The following is a 21,168-nucleotide window of genomic DNA, read 5'->3' on the forward strand; positions in this document are numbered from 1 at the left end:
ATATCAATTAAATCCATCTTGTTTAATGTGTCATTTAAAGCTTGTTTTTCCTTATTTATTTTCACTTTGGATGATCTGTCCATTGGGGTGTTAAAGTCCCCTGCTATGACTGTGTTACTGCCAATTTCCCCTTTTATGCCTGTTAGAATTAGTCTTATGTATTGAGGTGCTCCTATATTGGGTGCATAAATATTTACAATTGTTATATCTTCTTGGATTGATCCCTTGATCATTATGTAGTGTCCTTCTTTGTCTCTTGTAATAGTCTTTATTTTAAAGTCTATTTTGTCTGATATGAGTATTGCTACTCCAGCTTTCTTTTGATTTCCATTTGCATGGAATATCTTTTTCCATCCCCTCACTTTCCATCTGTATATGTCCCTAGGTCTGAAGTGGGTCTCTTCTAGACAGCATATATATGCATCTTGTTTTTGTATCCATTCAGCCAGTCTATGTCTTTTAGTTGGAGCATTTAATCCATTTACATTTAAGGTAATTATCGTATATATGCTCCTATTACCATTTTCTTAATTACTTTGGGTTTGTTTTTGTAGGTCTTTTACTTCTCTCGTGTTTCCTGCCTAGAGAAGTTCCTTTGCATTTGTTGTAAAGCTGGTTTGGTGGTGCTGAATTCTCTTAATTTTTGCTTGTCTGTAGAGGTTTTAATTTCTCCATCAAATCTGAATGAGATCCTTGCTGGGTAGAGTAATCTTGGTTGTAGGTTTTTCCCTTTCATCACTTTAAATATGTCCTGCCACTCCCTTCTGGCTTACAGTTTCTGCTGAAAGATCAGCTGTTAACCTTATGGGGATTCCCTTGTATGTTATTTGTTGCTTTTAATATTTTTTCTTTGTATTTAATTTTTGATAGTTTGAATAATATGTGTCTTGGTGTGTTTCTCTTTGGGTTTATCCTGTATGGTACTCTCTGCACTTCCTGGACTTGATTGACTAGTTCCTTTCCCATGTTAGGGTTGTTTTCGACTATATCTCTTCAAATATTTTCTCAGACCCTTTCTTTTTCTCTTCTTCTGGGACCCCTATAATTTGAATGTTCATGCGTTTAATGTTGTCCCAGAGGTCTATGAGACGACCCTCAATTCTTTTCATTATTTTTTCTTTATTCTGCTCCCTGACAGTTATTTCCACCATTTTATCTTCCAGCTTATTTATCTGTTCTTCTGCCTCAGTTATTCTGCTATTGATTCCTTCTAAAGTATTTTTAATTTCAGTAATTGTGTTAGTCATAACTGTTTGTTTGCTCTTTAGGTCTTCTAGATCTTTGTTAAATGTTTTTTTGTATTTTCTCCATTCTGTTTCTGAGATTTTGGATCATCTTTACTATCATTACTCTGAATTCTTTCTCAGGTAGGTTGCCTATTTCATCTTCATTTATTTGGTCTTGTAGGTTTTTACCTTGCTCCTTCGTCTGTAATGTAATTTTTTGTTGTTTCTTTTTTTTTTTTTTTTTTGATGGATGGTACTGTATTCCTGTCTTACTGGTTGTTTGGACTGAGACATCCAGCAATGGAGTTTGCAGGCAGTTGGATAGAGCTGGGTTTTGGAGCTTAGATGAGGACCTCCGGGAGTCCTCACTCCGATTAATATTCCCTGGGGTCTGAGGTTCTCTGTTAGTCCAGCAGTTTGGACTCTGAGCTCCCTGCACAGGAGCTCGGGCCCAACCTCTGGTCTGGGAACCAAGATCCCACAAGCTTCATAGTGCAGTAAAAAAAAAAAAAAGAAAGAAAGAAAGAAAGGAAAGAGCAGTACAATATCAAAGAATAAAAAACAAAATAAAATTAGAATGATAAAAAATACATTAGGAAAAATAAAACTATAATTGGAACAACTGCAACAAAGTAAAATAAAACCACACCAGAAAAAAGAAAAGGAAAAAAAAGGGGGGGAGGGGAAACAAGCCAAAAGGAGAGAACAATAACAAAGTATAAAGAATAAAATAAAATTGGAAAAATAAAAGAATTGAAAAAATAAAAATATAAAAGAATCAACCACAATGAATCAATAAGGTAAAACAATCCCAATCTAAAAGAGGAAAAAAGAAAAAAAAAATTAGCCTTGACTATGGGGGCAGAATTTAGGCAGGGGTGGAACTTAGGCAGGGGCGGGGTTTAGGGTGGGACGGGACCTAGGTGGGTGGGGGGGCTACGTTTGAGCATGGGGTGGGGCCTCTGCTTAGGACCTGCGTGGAATAGGAGAGGGAGCACGTCAAACGGAGGGACTCTGGAGTGTGTAGTTCTGGAGTTTGGAAGTAGCGCCCTGAGTGAGGGTGTATGGGTGGGGCTTGGGTTCTGCATGGCAGGAGCGAGGGTCCAAGGGCAGAGGATTAGGCCCGGGAGCCCAACAGGCTTTCCGGTGCCTAAGTGGACAGGGAAAGCACTGGCTGCGTTCCTCCACGCCCCCCACCCCCATCTCCCCCAGGTTCTCCCCTGTCACCACTGCTGGACCCGTAACCGTGGGTCAGTCCCACTGGGTTTAGGCACTCCTCCCCTCCCCCAGCCACCCCTCGGGGTGCTGGTCCTGGAGGTCTGGCCTTTACTTTTGCTCCCCCTTCCCTCCCTCCCGCTCCCTCAGGACCTGCACGGCTGGAGGGGGCCTTGGTGGGCAGAGGATCAGGCCCGGGATCTCAGCAGGTTCCTGGGGGCCCAAGTGGGCAGGAGAAACCTGGCCATACTCCCTTTTGATCCTCTGCCCTCCCAATGGTTCCCCAATTTCCCCCTTCGGGTGTGGGATCCCTTCCCCTCACCCAGCCGCCCCTCAGGGGTGCCAGTCCCATCCCGCCTCCACTTTTCCTCCCCCTTCCTTCCCCCAATGACCCATGTCCTACCCGGTCACTGGGGCCTCCTCCCATTCCCTTAGGTTTCCGAGGTTCCCCACCGGTGCCTGGTAGGTGCCCTAGTTGTGCCGAGACGCGAATTCCGCATCCTCCTAGTACGCCATGTTGACTCCACCCTTCTATGCTGTTTTAAAATGCCAACTTAGAAATGGAGACAAACCAAGTGCATTCTCATCCTCAGTCTGAACTGTGCTGATTTTCCCCTTGTACGTTTTATTAAATGAAAAAGATAAACACAGGGCTTTGTAAGCCTCCAGAGATAGACACCACAATTTACAACAGCTACACAAAGGCATAAAGTGGGAAGGGCTGAGAAGCAGATGGAGAAAAATGAGACATGCTTAGGGTGATTTTTTTCAAGCAGTCAGGAAGATGAGGTTATCTAGAAAATGACTTTGGACCTACTTTTATGTGCTCTATTTAGTAAACTGGCCTGGGCATTAGTATGCTTTTATGGCTTAGGAACTCATTAAAACAGTACTATAAAATGAATACACACACACATTCACGCATACATGAATGTCCACCTGTTACATGCAATATTTTGGTACATTGCCCCTTACCTGTCTATATTTCCAGAGAGTTTCTAAAGTAGAAGACCAGTATTATACCAGGGTGAAAACACTGAAACTAGGGGTTGGACCTCTTTCAATCACCACCCCTGGAATACCACACTGAAGATTTAATTCCACAGAGATGCCACCATGCTGTGGTATCAGATATTTGGGGTTTAAGTCTCTACTCCAGGCATCCTTTCCTGATACTCTAATATATGGTGATAAATGTCTCCTTAATCTGTACAACAGTTTTCAATTATCCTCACAGGAGACCACCTTGAAGGAGCGAGAAAAAGGTTTAGTCATGGTTTCTATTTTTCTATTTGAATCAATACCTTCTAGTTAAATGGACAATTAATAGGTCACTTCCAAAATAGTGTATCAGTCCTGGTTAATAAACAATCCCCACAGTGGACAATGGGCCCTATGTATTCAGCAAGTCCTGTATACACTCAGCTCATCCACTAAATCCTTTTTCAGGTGGACAGGGTTATATGGGAAGATGAGCTAGAATGAGTCTATAAAAGTCAGTTTCATTCACCGCTTTATTTTTCAGCCAAGTGCTTTAAATGGTGTCCAGAAATTCACTTGGAATGTGAGACAGGAGAAAAGACTGACACACAGAGCCTTGTTTTATGACCATACAAAAGGGCAACTGACCCTTGCCCGAGCCTTTTCCCTGTGAAATGGTTCCGAAAGTTCATCTGCACAGTGAAAAATCGTGGTGAGGTCGCGTGTGGATGAGTCAAGTGAAAGTGACGATTGGTCACGGGTCTGTCACCCATTGTGGCCGGGTCCCGGCCATGTAAAGTGCTCTGTGGGAAAATATCAGCCCCCTAAAGAGATGCTCAGAAGCTTGCAGCTCATTAAACGGCCAGCATTTGCTGCCTCACTTGTCAGGAATCATTCTGTTGAGCAACTGCTCTCCTGAAACATTCATAAAACACATGCAGAGAGGCAACAGGGAATCTGAATTCAACCGTGATACAGCTCTGGACTTCCACCTGACTCTAACCCTATTTCACTTTTCACCTGACAGAGCTGTTAATCTGAATCAATGTTTTCTCTTGGGCAGCTGAGATAAATGCACCCCTCCTCTGGACTTCTTTATCATAAACTCAAATCCTCTGTCTACAGATTCTTAGCTGACCTAGAAATCTCAAGATCAGGTGAATTTTATTTCTTTTTATTTTCAGTTAGACATTTTTTTCTTTGTGCGTGTGAGTGTGTGTGTGTGCTCTTCAAGTTTTTGAAAGTTGTCATTCTCCCTCTACCCTGCACACTATTACAATTGTGTAATGTTTGAAAAGTTCTCTTGAAAACGTTTCCTACAACCCTGGTTGGTTTTCTCAAAGATCTTAAGACAAGGTATTTATCTCCTTCTACAATCTTGACAATTTTTTATTATTTTCCATGGATACCTAGTGACTTTCTGTGTCACATTTTCAGTTGAATGGTAATTTTACACAATTTCTTAGCTTTCTTTCCTTCCTTTCTTCTTCTTTAAATGAGCATTGCTACACGTTTCAGAAAGAGCCAAATGGGTCCCTCTGAGATCTTTTACATCAAATGGAAAATAAGTTGTTTTCCTTGGTGTGTCAGCCCTGGGTTTCAATGCCATTAGAAGCCACTCACAATCGCTCAGTGTGCTGAGGTCCGATAAATCTCTGGAAACCTCCTGAATAGGATCGCTGTGATTTTTAGTGAGGAATTATCTCCTTGCCATTGCATTACCAATTAGTTTTCCAGAGCACATTAAATCCTGCTGCTTTGGTTTACAGAGTAACTGAGGCATTGCTGATGAAGTATAAAAACTTACTTGGAAAAGCAGTGGGGGAGGCAGGGCGCCGACAGGACCCACCGCAGCACGACGAGTAGAACGGCGGGGCGCTCAGAAAAAAAGGCTTGGAAGGCGCTGCAGAGAAAGCGTTGATCACACTGATTAGCCATATCTCTTAGACAGTATTCAAAATTCCAATTTCCCCGAAGTCATGGAGTAAAGCACTACATCTTCTGAGGCTTTCGTTAAACTTTTACTGGAATTAAAGTCATTTTAAAGCAGGCTTTACCTGTCAAAGAGCTTGCTAAATAATTTAATCAAGATTTGGAAGCTGTGGTGTAAACAATCAAATTATCAAAACCAAACTTAGAGTCATTCGTTTTCTGTGTGGTTATAAGTAGTAAATATCAAATAGTCCTTTATCTAATACAACCTCGAGCAACACTGCCCAGGAGAACTCTCTGTGATGATGGACATGTCCTCTACTTGCACTGTCCAATATGTATCCACTTGTCACATATGCCACTAAGCACTTGAAATGTGGCTAGTATGTCTGTGTAACTGAATTCTTACTTTAAGTTCTTTTTAAATTTAAATAGACTCATGTGTCTAGAGGCTTTCACATTGAACAGCACGGCTCTGGATATAATACTTACCAAGAAACAATCTGGATGTTACACACTCCAGTTTACTCTTTTAAGAGATGGTATTACTCTACTGCTTATTTTCAGAAGGTTCTTTGAAATATATAGATAGCTAGATTCCAAAGTTGATAACAGTTAATTTACTGAGCAATTCCATAACAAAAAGTGGTCTTTCTGATCACTTTTACATGACTCAAAGTATTTGAGAATAGTAACAACATTTACTCTCAAGAGATATCAACCTGAAAGCATTTGTGTTTATAGTATAGGGAGTTGCCATATAATTCTGCTCTTCTCATTTTATTAAACTATTCTATTCAGAACATTTTTAATTCATATACACGGAATAGTTATCATTACTTTTGTAAATAAAGAAATTTTACACTCTGTTCCTCAGTAGATGAAAAATAGCTATAAAGGATGTCACAGAATATTAATGGCTCTTCTTTATTGAGCACTTACTATATGCCAGGCTTTGGTTTAGTACCTTAGATACAACATGTCCTTTAGTACAGTGGGGTTTAATACAATATAAATATGGGTGATATTTCTTTAGGTGGGCAACTTGCTTTTACCATCACATACCCAGCAGAGTGCATGGCACATTCTAAATAGTCAAAAAATGTTCAATAAATGAATGATCTTAAAACTAAGAAATAGGAAATCAGGAATTAACCTCTTCCCTGCTCCCCTGACACACCCTGAAACATAGTTATCTTCCACAACAGATGACCTTGAAATCTAGAACATGACTTGAAAATAAATATTTTTACTACTCTCCCTTCATTTTCAATGGAAACTTTTTTCTTTTCTTAATCATATACAGTGAATATTATTTTGCTACAAATACATGTCTTTTTCAAGAACACAGTAATTTCAGACTCATATTTTAACCAAATGATAAGTATGTGTTTATTTTACCAGTATCTTTGAAGGATATTTCAAAATAAGTATATATAAGAATTTTATGGTCCCATGGTCCTTAATGTCTTTGAATTGCAAATTAATCATAATGCAGGGTCTTTTCTATAATATGATGGAAAGTTGTCAATGTCAGTGTTTTTAGTTTTTAAACATCTGGATTTTCAAATAATAAAATGTCTTAATGCTACCTTGAAAATATGGCAACTAAGCAAAGTATGAAAAGGAGACCCACTTTGGTGCTCAGTAAGTTCTATGAAACTTTAAAAAAATTTTCATTGTTATCATAAGTTGTTCTAATACTGACTGAAAAACCATCATAGAAATGATAAATCACTTTATTTGAATTTGACATCTTAAATTATAAGAGTACGGCATTATTTAGGCAGAGTTACATTTTCTAATGTTTCTATGAGTTTATGAAGCACTTTGAAATGTGGAAATACATTTCCCTGTATAAAAGTTACCTCATTATGTCTATTCTCAAGTATTTCTGTTAACTAACTTATTTCACCTCCAAACTAAACACTGTAGATAATTAAGTTATGGCTATTGTGCTGTTTGGCATTTTTGAAACTGAGGTAAAAGAAAAAGGCTGAGCCATGTTGCCTTTACATACATGTGTGGAAGCATTTATCATGACAGTTGGAAATATACACACAAAAGAAATGTTTTTGCTCAATATCTCGTGTAGAAAATAAGCACATTAGTGATACTATAAAAATAACAATGCAGGACGTGGACAAATTACAAATTGTACTCGTCTAGCCAAAACGTTTCTCAGTCTAACCCTATGGCCCTAAAATGAAAAAATAAAGAATTTTTTAAAAAATGGATGGTTCATTTGAGACAAGTGTTCAATTAAATTCATTTGTGATGATAAATGAGGTTCTGAGACATAGGACCTTAGTGGTAAATTTAACCAGAAAAGGTTTTAATAGAACAGTTTGTTACAGTGCTCTATATTATCCTATCTGAATATAGTAAAGCTGTAATCAAAATGACAGTCTGTCTACAGTAGCTACTCTAGTGGCTAAAGAACTACATGTGACATGACCAGGCTTAAAGTTCCACCGTGTAGCATTTCTTCACCTTTTAAAATCACCTCACTGACACACATATATTTACACAGATTAGTCAATTCCTAATTTCCATACATAATACACCTTGTTGAAGCTGGTTTATGTAGAAATCACTGTGAAATTCCAATTAAGTGCTCCATTTTTTTATTGCTCCTACTTGGACATAAGTCAAATGCTAATCCAGCTGAGCATGTGACTGCAGGGATGTTGAATGGTGTGAGGAAATAGCCATTTAAAACAATGTAGTGCGTTAAAACCATGTGTAACACTTTTAAGTGTTTGTAAACCACATGGTTTTTAAAGTGGTGAGCAAAAACAGAAACTCAAGTGTGATAAAAACAAAGGGACGAGTTAACAGATGCATTAAAACTTTTGTAAACCACTTAAGAACTACCTTGAAGAAGCTCTGAAAAGGGCAGAAAACAAGGCAATTTCAAGCAGATGATATGCATTTCAAAGCCAATCAGTATCATTTAGATGCAGTCACTTTATCATTTATCATGAGAGAAACAATTCATTTTAGGCGTACTGAACAATATTTATGATCATACTATTTACGGAATACCTCCTATACACAGGCACTGGACTGGCTATGCATTTAACACTTGCTATTTCATTCATTAATATTCAACCTCAAATGGGCAAGCATCTGGAATGTGATGATGACTGGTCTCAGCACATTTTTTAAAAGACCAGGGAAACACAGATATTTTAGCACAGTATGTAGTTATTAGCCATGAGGGATAAGGATGTCATGCACACAGACTGCCAGTTATCCAGTAAGAGATGGAACCCAGAAAATGGACATCTCCACATCTCCCCAGCTTTCCATAAGAGAAAAACGAATGGCTTTCCCTATGGCAAAAATGCACACTGTCAGGTTCTATAGCGTGATGTTAGGTTCCCTCAGCACAACACTTCAGGATACTCCAAATTTTGTATCCTGCCAACAAATCTGCCTTCTGGGTTCTGTGGGAATCTCTTACAAACAAATGACTTAAAATTTCCGGAACAAGACTGTCTGAATCCAAATGGCTAAAATCACTTATTCACAGAAAACTTCATGAACTTTTCATTTCTTAATCAGATGTTCTGACTTATTTGAAGACACAGAATCAAACTACCTATTAATTATTTTGAATGTTTAATTAAGATGGGAACTTAGAGGCAACTTAATGGTGAACTGGCCTGGTTTGTTTTCTTTTTAACTTAACTACACGGTTCTCTGACAAAAGCATCCCACAGTCAAGGGTGGTTACAAGCCTAGATACAGAAAAATTATTTTCAAAATTCTGTTGTCTAGAAAGCAAGCAAAACATTTTAAATTGTTTTTTATTATTTTCATTTTTCTTTACCCATGGAGAACAGAGTGTATCTACATGGGGTGAAACCACATTCTTTTTATTGTCATAGCAAACTGTGGTATTGACTGATCTGTGCTGACGTTTCAAAGGACAGATCCTAAAGACCACTGATAAAACCTTCAAATAAATTTCAGGAGCTACCGCGATGCTATGCCGACTGGGCAGCATATTTTAGAAGGACAAGGAGAAATGAGAAAACGTTCCAAGGTGTCTTACAAAGGCAACCAAAAGGTCAAAAAATACCTCTGGGAAAGAATAACAGAGAATTAAATAATTTCAAAAGGATGGTTTTAATGACCTCCTTCAAGTGCTGGGCACATGGCACCGGGAATAAAGAAATCTAAACCCCTGACCTTGAAATACTACACAATTGAACTGACTATAAAGAATAGAGTGGACCCACCCCACCCCCCGCAAAAGACTCTAAAGAATGACAACCATCTGTCTTGAGTAGTAAGACCTAAGAAATAACACTTATGAATAAGGTGTGATTTATTTTATCACCCAACCTGGACGGAATTCATTTATGTGATTCACGTGCAAACTTGCCTTCCATCACAAGGCTAAGCAAGTTAAGTCATCCTTTACCTTTCTGCTCATCAGAAAACAAGAGAAGTCTGCATTTATTTTTGCCTTGAGTATTTCAGAGACAGCAAAACAAAGGTCTTAATGTTCTAGTACAGTTCACGAGAAGATAAAGCAAATGCAGAGTCTACTTGTTTGATTCTGTCCTTTTAATTCCACGCAAATAATACTTATTGCATATCTATCAAGGGCCACATTATGCACCGTGTGCTGGGATGACACAGATTAAAAAAGGATGGCTTCCCTCCCTGGAAGAATTTCTACCTTTAAATGTTCCGTACCTTACAGGTCTGAATCTGCTAATCAAATAAATGAAATACAAATATCTTCATATGCCAAATTCAGTTTTTTTTTTTTTTTTTTTTTTGGTACGCGGGCCTCTCACTGCTGTGGCCTCTCCCGCTGCGGAGCACAGGCTCCGGATGCGCAGGCTTAGCAGCCATGGCTCACGGGCCCAGCCGCTCCGCAGCATGTGGGATCTTCCCGGACCGGGGCACGAACCCGTGTCCCCTGCATCGGCAGGCGGACTCTCAACCACTGCACCACCAGGGAAGCCCCAAATTCAGTTTTGTCCTATAAAATCTGAGGCATTTTCCAAGGCCATGAGATCTAAAAAACATAGTACTGTGTGTTCCCCTAGCCAATGTTTCTCAACCCTGAATACACCTCAGAATTATCTGGAGTGCTTTTCAAAGATACAGATGCCCAGGCCCCACACCAATTGGGTTAAATCATGCTGGCGAGGAGTGGGCCCCCTAGTATACCATTATTTTTCAAAAGTTGCACTCGTGATTATAATGTATAATCAGGATGAGGCCACTGAAAAGAACACAAAAAAATGCCTGACGTGCAGCAGGCACTCAATAAATGTTAGCCTTTATTCCTACCATTATTATATAATTTGGGATCGATTGTAAGACAGCATATAAAAAGAAGCAGCATGGTCCACATTTCCACTAAAATATACTATCAAGAACAAAGAAAAGAGTTATTATTGTTAGGAAGGCTTTGTCAAAGAAGGCTTTAAGCAGGAAAAGCATCTTGATCTGGAAACTTGATTTGGAAAGTATTTGAATGGCAAAAGAAGAGAAAGGCATTCCAGGAAGGAAAGGTGGCATGAACAAAAGGAAAGAAGGCAAGGATGATGGTGACACCCAGGGCAGGTTAAGGAGACCAGCCTGACTGCTGGCCCAAGGCCAAAGATGTGAACATTAAGAATGTAGTTGGGAAGCAGCCGCATGGCACAGGGAGATCGGCTTGGTGCTTTGTGACCGCCTGGAGGGGTGGGATAGGGAGGGTGGGAGGGAAGACACAAGCGGGAAGACATATGGGAACATATGTATGTGTATAACTGATTCACTTTGTTATAAAGCAGAAACTAACACACCATTGTAAAGCAATCATACCCCAATAAAGATGTTTAAAAAAAAAAGAATGTAGTTGGACACCCCAATGTTCACAGCAGCACTATTTACAATAGCCAAGACACAGAAGCAACCGAAATGTCCATCGACAGATGAATGGATAAAGAAGATGTGGTGTATACGTATATGTGTGTGTGTATACACACACACACACACACACACACACACACACACACGATGGAATATTACTCAGCGAAGAATGAAATAATGCCATCCGCAGCAACATGGCTGAACCTAGAGATTATCATACTAAGTGAAATAAGCCAGACAGAGAAAGACAAGTATCATATGATACCACTTATATGTGGAATCTAAAAAAAATAAGATACAAACGAACTTACTTACAAAACAGAAACAGACTCACAGACACACAAAACAAACTTATGGTTACCAAAAGGGATAGCGGTGGGGAAGGATAAATTAGAAGGCTAGGATTAACAGATACACACTACTATATATAAAATAGATAACCAACAAAGACCTACGGTATAGCACAGGGAACTATACTCAGTATTTTGCAATAACCTATAAGGGAAAGGAATCTGAAAAAGAATATATATATAACTGAGAAAAAAAAGAAGGTGGCTGGAGGAGCTAAATGCAATTGATGGAATGAAGGTCTTGAAGGACAAACTGAATATTTTTATTTGATCTGATAGTCAAATGGGGATAATTAAGGTTTTCCTAAATAGCTTGATGATATGATGAAAGCTACATTAAAAAAAATCACCTGGCAGTAGTGGATGGGCTGTAGTGGAATATACAGGGGCTAAATGGAAGGATTCTACTGTGGTCACATGCTGCGTGGCAAGAGGTAACGACCAGTTGTTTGGACACTCCCACTAGCATCTTCTCTTCTGTCCTCACGACACCAACAAGGGGGTGGGGTCTGGCTTTTCCTCAAGCTGTGGGGTTCTAGTTCATTGCAATTATCAAAATTAGTGCCTTTCCCTTCAAGGAGTCTTCATTAGACAGCTGCCTCTCCCTTCAAGGAGTCTTCATCAGACAGCTTCCAAAAAATGAGCAAAATTTGAGGAAATCCCTTGCTCTTTTTATTATAAAGTCAGTGTCACAGAAGAGAATACCATGGCAGAACAGTACCTGTAGCTCTCAAACCTCTAAAATCCTCAATAAAGGCTCCTTGAGTTCCCAGCTCTACCACCATATGTGATTAATTCCTGGCACACTTTAAATGGTTGCAAATTATTTGGCACTCCTCCCATTGACAGCCATCTCTATTTCCCCTTCTCTTGTATTTGGGATAGTCTTGCTGCCTTGCTTGACCAAGGGATATGGAAGAAGTGACATTCTGGAACTTCCAAGGCTAGGTTGTAAGAAGACTTACAGCTATTGCCTGGGTTTCCGGGAATGTTGCTCTTAGAACTCTGCCTTTCAGAACCCAGGTGCCATGGTATAAGAAGCTCCAGGCCCTTGGAAAATCCAAGTGTGAATGCCGGAACAGCTCTAGTTGAGCACCCCATCAGCCAGCGTCCCTGTCAGCCAAGTGAGTCAATAGACATCCATCTTGGACATCCAGCCCAGCTGAGCCCTCAGATGATGGCAGCCCCAGCTGACCTCTAACTGCAATGAGATTCCAAGTGAGAACCACCCAGCTGCGCCCTGCCGGTCCACGAAACCGTGAGAGAAAATAATAAATTGTTCCTTTAAGCCTCTAAGTTGTGAGATGGTTTCTTCGCAGCAATACCCCTTTTCCAGTATGTATTTTACTTATGGTGGAAGGGTGGAAAGCTGTCTTTCACATCTTTCCCTGTATGTTGTCAATGGGCTCTTGAGGTATGTGGTTGAAAGTCAAATGGTGAGCCTAACATCTGTGGTCATTTTGAAATGAGGCTCAATGCAGTTACATGAATTGCTTGGGATTATATAATCAGTAATTTAAAGACCTTAGATGTGAATCTAGACTTTAAAATTAAAGAATTACTGCTAAAACCAGCTCAGAAAACTACACATTCTTTTAAAATTGACTCAATTTGCCATTTATGCTTTGGAAAAGGTTTTGGCAAACTTTTACTGTAAAGGCCCAGATAGTAAATACATTAGGCTTCGCAGGCCATGTGGTCTCTGTTGCAGCTGTTCAATGTGCAGTGTGAAAGCACCTATAGAAAATACGTAGACAAACAGAAATGACTTTGTTCCCGCTTTGAAGAATCTGTCTTTTGGTTTCAGACCCAATCTAACTCTAGGGTAGGTTCAACACACCTAAACTCAATCCAGTCCTAGGTTAGTCTATTAAAAAAATTCACCAGCAGTCACGGTTTTTATTCTCTTTTAACGTACATAAATCTTCTCAAAGAATAATTCCTCCACATATTTTAATTTTGAAAGTATTAGGGATTTAAATCTTTAAGGAACAAGGAATTTTGAGACTTCTCAAGAGAACTGGTAGATATTGTATATTCTGTTTCTGACGGCCACTTAGAACTAATGAAATCAAGGCTGTTATGGCAGGCGTGGTGCCTGAACACGTGAAAGAAAAGGGAAAAACCTAGTTCATCTTTGGAATACCTATAAACAAGAAGGCAATTAAATATTCAGCAATATATAGAAAAAGACCTGATGTTTTTTTCCTTTCCTTTTCCCCATGCTTTGTTTGATTCTGAAACAAAAGTCTAAAAACTTATAGAGGCTTCCTGATCTTTGACTTTAGAGAATTTTAGTGCCTTAAGTTTACTGTCCATATAACTTACAAAAAGAGTGTGCCCCTGAAATACTCCCAACTAATAGCTGGCTGACAAAATAATAACGTTATTAAAGATAAAATCAGTTATGGTAACTTTATATAAAGTGATGAATCACTCAGCATTGCCAAGTCAAGTATTGACTGGAGGCTAAAAAGAATGAAAGGGAGAGATTTCATTAAAAGTGGAAACATTACTGAAAGTAAAATAAAATATTTTTGGAATAAAATATACAAGGGTCTGGTAAGCATATTATACGTTAAGGCAAAAATCCAAATTCTTACTAAGAAAGTTTAAAATGGAAGCATGATCTAATGAAGTCTTTAAAGAAGGATTCTAACAAGCATTCCTGGATAAAAATCATATTGTTTCTTTCTACAGTTTCCCTTTTTATTCCTGACAGACTCCAGGTGCATTTGAATGAAAACAAAGTGATTAAAAATTGTTTTTAATTAAAAAATTTTTTTTTAATTTTAAATTTTAAAAAATTGTTTTTAATTTTTAATTTGACTTAAAAATTGTGTACCTTCACTGTGGAAAGAAAAATGACAGTAATTAAGGTAAAAAACTTTATTTAGGGCCTCTGTTAACCCAAGATTAAGTGGACAAACACTGTTTTAAGAGCTACAAATCAAGCCTTCCCACAAGGTATAAAATGGATTCTAAAATTACGGGAGATGTCAGCAAGAGAAATAGTGTGGTGGAAAGTAGGTTGAGGAGAAAATAAGGTATTTACCCCCCAACTCTAACATAAAAACACATTTCTTATGCAAAATATTTGATAATCCTATTGATTAATGCCTTATAAGACTTCAGAAAAACCTTATAAAGCAAGGTTACATAGAGATATGAAATAAATGGTAACTTATCAGTGACTTTTTTTATGAATCCAACAAAAACCTTACATTATGACTTCAAATTATAGAAGTTAAAAACTAAATCGAAATAAGCAGGATACCAAACAAATAAGATCTGCCTCAGGAATCAGACACATTATAAACCAGTCTCACAACATGATCCAATGGCTGATTTGTTAACTCTTAGAGTTTGAGAATTAAGAAATTTATGACTCAAAAAAAAAAAACCAAACACACATTTGTTTAAATATTTGAAAGACGATAACATTTTTGCTTCTGTAAAAACTTTCATAGCAATGAAGCTAAAAGTATTTTATGAACACAGCTATTATTTATGTTGCTTCCCTTACTTTCAACTTGATACCATCTCTATCATTGTTCAGCAGCAAAACTAACCGTAAGATGTTTTCTTATAGCAAAAAGAGACTTTTTCTGGTGGGCACAAGAACAGGATGGAGGAGGCACACTCCAAAAGGAATATAACGGACTCTAATGCACAGCATTGGGTCCCACAACTGAGCCACATTGATGGCAAACAAAAGTAGCTAAAAATCACCGTTGCCAATTATTTTAAGTTGCCCACAACATATGACATCCTTTGGCTTCCTGACACGACCCTGAACCCTCTGGAACCTACATTTACTTCTGCATAAATCCGTACGCAATTTTCTGGGCATTCAAACCACTGTGCCTCTTAAAATAATCCTCAAATCCCTAAAGTGAGTAAGAGTTAAGGGAGAAATTCTAAAATGTTCCTACTTGCCTACTGTATTTACTCCTATTTGATTATTAAACCTCAGCAATAAAGCTTCAATACATGTTAACAGATTGAAATTTCTTGCTGTTAAAGCAAAGTAGAGAAGCATATTTTAGGGATTGGGAGAGGGATAGGTGCTAAAGTGAGAGGCAAGTAAAATGCACATAAATTGCTACCCTTTTGTAATTCCAACTCAGACATTATTTTGGAGGGAGTGTGGTTTTCTCAATCTGAACCAGAAGTAAAAGGACTGTCTCTTAATCCTACTGGTTCTCGTCACTGCAAGAACTTCCTGAACCTGAAGTTTATGAACTTGGGGACCCTATAACAATTTGTTCAGAGCTGATTCCTCAGGAACTATGTAAAAGTTATTAATATCTTCATATAAATCCAAAGATATGTTGAGCAGATTATTTTTAAAAGTACAGGTGTAGGGCTTCCCTGGTGGCGCAGTGGTTGAGAGTCCGCCTGCCGATGCAGGAGACACGGGTTCATGCCCCAGTCCGGGAAGATCCCACATGCCCCGGAGCGGCTGGGCCCGTGAGCCACGGCCGCTGAGCCTGCGCGTCCGGAGCCTGTGCTCCGCAACGGGAGAGGCCACAACAGTGAGAGGCCCGCGTACAGCAAAAAAAAAAAAAAAAAAAAAAAAAGTACAGGTGTAGTAAGAATATTGTTTGGTATTATCTACAAATTCCACCAAAGGATGTTTGGGGCGATAGCCTGAGCAAGGAACTACCAGCATGGGTCCCATCATTATCCTTTTCTGGATCCCCCATTCCCTTTGTCCTGGTTCTGGGTCAGTATCATCAATAGTCAAGATCCTGTGACTTTAATTTGACAAAACAAACCTAGAGCATAGCGTCAGCAAAAATAAATGACAAACTCCGGCTTCATAAATCAAATCGCAGTCTTCAGCTGGACTGGAATCCCCACCTGGAGCACAGATTCATCTTCTTCTCCCTCTCCAAAGTGCCTAAGATGTAAGAGAAGCTATTTTATGTCACACTTTCAGGTATCTCAGTGAAAGCGGATAAAGCTACCAGTTGGGAAAAAAAACGTAAGTGCAAGTAGTTTAAGACGGAGTCAAGGATTAATAGGTCAAGAGTAACTGGCACTGTGAGGTGGACAAGACACTCAGAGTGCACGTGACACATTAATTAACAGCCCTACAGGGGTACCAGAAAAAAATACTATGGATGTGGTTCCATTTCTGTACTACATAGTACAACCTACTCGACAAAATTACTTTAAAAAAAGAACAGTTCAATTCAACGTTTCAGAATAAACATTTGCTTTCTAAGCCTTTTATATGCAGCCCTAGGAGTAGATTTAATAATCACTAAATTACATTCAGGATATTATCTTCATTTCAAACACTTTCTAAAATGTTTAACTTAACAAATGTTACTGAAAAGCAAGGCTATTTGTTCCACTTACTTTGAAGAAAACTGGTGACATAACTAAGAGAAATTTTAAATTTTCAGCTTTTTACATTTCAGGACCCTCTTTAATATACAAAAACATGGATATTTAAATCTAGCACAATAGCCACCAAGTAATGACATTAATGAACTTCTGGGGGAGGATCTCTGATGATTAGGATTTACTTGAAAAACCTCGTTTCATTAATAAACTATAATATCCAAAATTCTTTTTTTCACATACAACCCCTGGAGGTGAATCTACTCAACTACCTGTTATTACACTAAACATGCCCCTTTCAAACTTCGAAGACTGCCCTCTGATTTTTTAAGTTTTTAAACTACTCTATATATACAACTTGACAACATACAGCTATGGAATGTTCCTTTGCTTGCTCTAAATACTTAAAGGCTTGCCAGTTTTCAGGGATGAAGTACTATATTCTCTGTCAAAAGCTATATTCTCTGTCAAAAGCTAAACTTTCATCCATAATCTGTAAACCTGTGTTACTGTCACCACCTTTCAGACACGTAACAAGATGAAGGGGAAGGCCAATTTCTTTCCTTATGGGCTCAGATATAAGATCCCTGCCTGATTTATTATTGTGATACATGCAATTGGTTATCCCATAAGCCCTCATTAGTTTTCTCACATCCAGTGAAAGACTAATCCAAGGAATATGGAGATTTGGGGCAATTTTCTTCTCTTTCACAAGACCACAGATGTTTAAACTGATACTTCAGACAAAAACAAAATTAGGAAGTGGAATAATCTTTGTAGGAAAAAATTGGCCTATTATGAGAATTAAAGCAGCTAACAATTATGAAAATGCTTGGTAAACCATAAAGTAGGACAGAACATGGACTATAAGCTTCACAGGGGCAGAGACAGTCATCTGTTTTGTTCACTGATTATCCCAATGGCCTGGAACAGTCTGAACACATGGGAGACAGTCAGTAAGCATTTGCTGAATGAATGAACTATATGGTATAATTAATAGTGGGTAACAAAAATAATGAAGCCGAAATGCATGCAGTGGCATAAATCCTCTAGTTAAATGGTGCTGTCTTTCACCAATGCCCTTAAAAAGAACTCCGGGGTTTTCTTATTCAACATCTAGACTGGTGCACTCAACAAATTAAGTTGAGAAAAAAATGAGTAGTCAAATACACCGAAATCATTAAAAATCACATTTTGTGATCCACTCCTAAGTTAGTGTCTAAAGGATGAGAACTGGTTGTTCACTGATGTTTCAGAAAGAAGTATTTTATCGTTCTGAAAACAGTAGCTTTTCTAAATCTCCTTTCTACTCTTTACAGAACATCAATCACTATTTCATCCTCATCTAATTTTCAGGTGATAGCTAACATTGTCAGCACTCATTATAACTTCATAATTCTACACAGTACAAAAGAATTTCCACATTTGGTAGGGCAAGAATCTGTCATTTAAATAAAACTGGAGCACGGTTCAGAAAGCTATATTCTCTGTCAAAATTTTTTTAAAATGTTTTTAAGCAGCATATTTGTGGGCACAATTTTATGGGGTTCTAATCTTAAGATATTTTTTGAGTTTCAAAAATTAAATGCACTCTTCACAAGAATGAGTTTTTTGAAATAAAAAGTTATTTGTTCAAATAAAAATTAACCTAGGAAAACATCAAATCTTCAATAAGGACTGAAAAAAAATTAGGAAAAATATAGGCTTAAGCTATATGAAAATACTTCAAAGTGAAATTTAACTTCTTATACTCTCAATTATTCCAAAAAGCATTTTTGCATTTTGATACTTTAATAAGTGTACAAGAATGAGTATGTTCTTGAAAATAAAAATAACGTAGTTAGGAAACCCTTTACCCAATAATTGTAACATCTTGAATGAAAATGAATAGGTATACAAAATTATTTTTCAGTTATTGAAATGTCTGCATTTGATTCGCATTTGGTTTACTTAAATTTAACCTGTAAAATCTACAAAGGTTAAAATTAACTTTTTTGAGGAGCCAGTCATGATCAAGAGCAACTTAAGAATTCTTGAAAAACAGCTTCTATGAACACAATGGCAAACCACCAAAAGTTATACAAATCACCAAATCTTCTTGAAAATGTTATTTTAATGAGTCATTATTTACCAGCTCTTGTCTACACGAACCTGCTTTACACGTTTCTAATTTTCCTAATACTTCAAAAAGAACAGAGTGGCTCAAATTTCCAAGGCACATAAACTTTGTCTTAACTGTACTTGTTCCTCTCCCAGGGTGCGAAAAGGCTGCCTAGAATTTAGGTTTTACACTATGTGAATGAGACCGGTGCTAATATAATTATATTTGTCCCATTCTGTTAGTAACCATTTCAAACTGAAAGACCAGGACAGGTTCTAAACATGTTCAATTCTATAAAGCCATTAGCAATAAATTTGATTCGGCAGTTTGGTGGGACAATGAAATCTGCTGAAAAAGCGTCTATTAGTCATTCTGGACAAACCCACCGGGATTTAAAGAATGAGTTAAGATCGTCAAAGGACGCAAGCCAAAAAAAAAAAAAAAATTAATCCACTGGATCTCAGTTTTTGAGTCTCTAAGAGGCTTTCCCTTTCTCGCTGCCAATTTCGGCAGCCCCTCCCGTGAGCTTTAGCTAATATATTGACTAAACTGTCCGCATCCTCTTCCCAGTCACGACACTTAGGTTTTATTCGGGAATTAAAACAAGCAAACCAAAACTGCCCTTCTTTTGGTAAATTCTCATTTTTTGGCGAACTTCCTACTCCAGGTGCCAATTACGCTGTTCCAGCTCAGCACTAAGAAAAAGCCAGCCTCGATTTTCTTGCGTCTCAGTGATCCAAAATGTAAGAGTGAAGAAAGCCAAAACTTTGCGCAACTCTTTTTCCAAAGATCTCTGCGCGCGTTCTGCAACCGCCTCGACCGTCGCAACGGTTTGAAGAGGCAAAAGCCCCCAAAGCGGGCCGAGCGAGGCTCTCCAAGCCAAGAACTTTCCAGGGAAAGGGTGTCGCGCGGCCTCTGGGACAGGAGCGGGCGGGTGGAGACGCTGAACTTGGGAAACCCCGTGAAACTGGTCCTGCGAACCCAGAGATCTCAGGACCGGGGCTGCCCTTTCGGCTAATGCCAGGAGGTGCCTCCAGAGTTTCTTCAAAAAAGGCCTTAAATTCAAGGCAGCCCTACCACTTGTAGAAAGATGGGACGGAGAGGAAGCTGGTGGTACGCGAAGGGGAGGAAAATCACAGTTAGTGGTGGTACCCTCCTCACCCCCGAGGCGGCATCTCCACTGAATCTCTAGATGCTCTCGAAAGGTCTAGGCCCGGGCGGATTCCTGCGCACTAGGGCAGGCGCGCCCAGGTCTCGGGATCCTTAGGCCAAGAAGCGCCGCGCGCAGCTGGGGAGGGAGAGCGGACTCACCTGGGGTTGATGGCTGGAAGGCACAGTCTCGGTCCGCCGGAGCCCGGCTCGGCAGCCTGGCGCCGTCCGCCGAGGGGCTGAGCACTTGAAACGCCCACCGCGTGCCGTAGAGCGCCCCGCTGGGGCTGACTGGTTCTGCCGCGGGGCACAGCTTGAGCGGAACCGGGCTGGCGGGCAGGGGCCGGACCTGAGCGCCCGCGGCGAGAGCTGCTGCCGGGCCGTGGGGCGGGGGCGGTGGTAGCCTGTGCGGCGGGGCGCCCCCAGCCCGCAGCAAGTTCTCGATCAGGAAACTCTTGCCCAGGTTGCCGAAGCCCGGCGCGGCGGGGAAGTTCAGCAGCGCGGAGGAAGCCACCACGTCCCAGTAGGCGCCGGCATGGGCCGCCACGGCGCTCGGGAGCATGGTGCGGCGCCCCGGACCGCTGCGCGCCCGCTTCCGGACCCGCGCCCCGCGCGCCGCCTCCCGCAACGCTGGAGCGCGCTCAGCCGGGAAAGGAGGCGAGAGCACCGCGGACGCTGGCGGGTAGGGAGAGATATTATTTTCTGGGCTGGGCGGTTTTTTAAAGGAGGGGAGGAGTGAGTGTGGGAGGGGGGAGCTGTGCGTTTCCCCTGCCCGCGGCGTTGGCTCTGGGGGCGCCGGGGGAGTCCCTCCCGCCCTCTATGCAGATTCAGACTTTTTTTTTTCTAGAAGGCTGGAAGGTGTGTCCAGCCCATCCATTCATGTCACCCGGCCCACAAAGTGACAGACGCGGCCAACAATAAGGGCAACCCCGAGAGTCCGAGCTTTGGCAAGGGGAGGGGACGCGTAGCCGGA

The 21,168-nt window shown here is 39.9% G+C and overlaps 1 protein-coding gene across 1 annotated transcript in view; it reads right to left on the reverse strand.

Moving 5' to 3' along the window:
* DBX2 (developing brain homeobox 2) overlaps positions 1-20,757 on the reverse strand; it is a 43,438-nt gene extending 22,681 nt beyond the window's left edge. Inside the window, exons 1-2 of the mRNA XM_067696280.1 lie at positions 20,358-20,757; positions 5,230-5,325 (exon numbers count right to left, since the gene is read on the reverse strand). Of these exons, the coding sequence (XP_067552381.1) occupies positions 5,230-5,325; positions 20,358-20,757 (496 nt within the window). The remainder of the gene's footprint in view (positions 1-5,229; positions 5,326-20,357) is intronic.
* Between the last annotated feature and the right edge of the window lie 411 nt (positions 20,758-21,168).

This window comes from Pseudorca crassidens, chromosome 11 (genome assembly GCF_039906515.1).
Source record: "Pseudorca crassidens isolate mPseCra1 chromosome 11, mPseCra1.hap1, whole genome shotgun sequence".
NCBI classification, from domain to species: Eukaryota; Metazoa; Chordata; class Mammalia; order Artiodactyla; family Delphinidae; genus Pseudorca; species Pseudorca crassidens.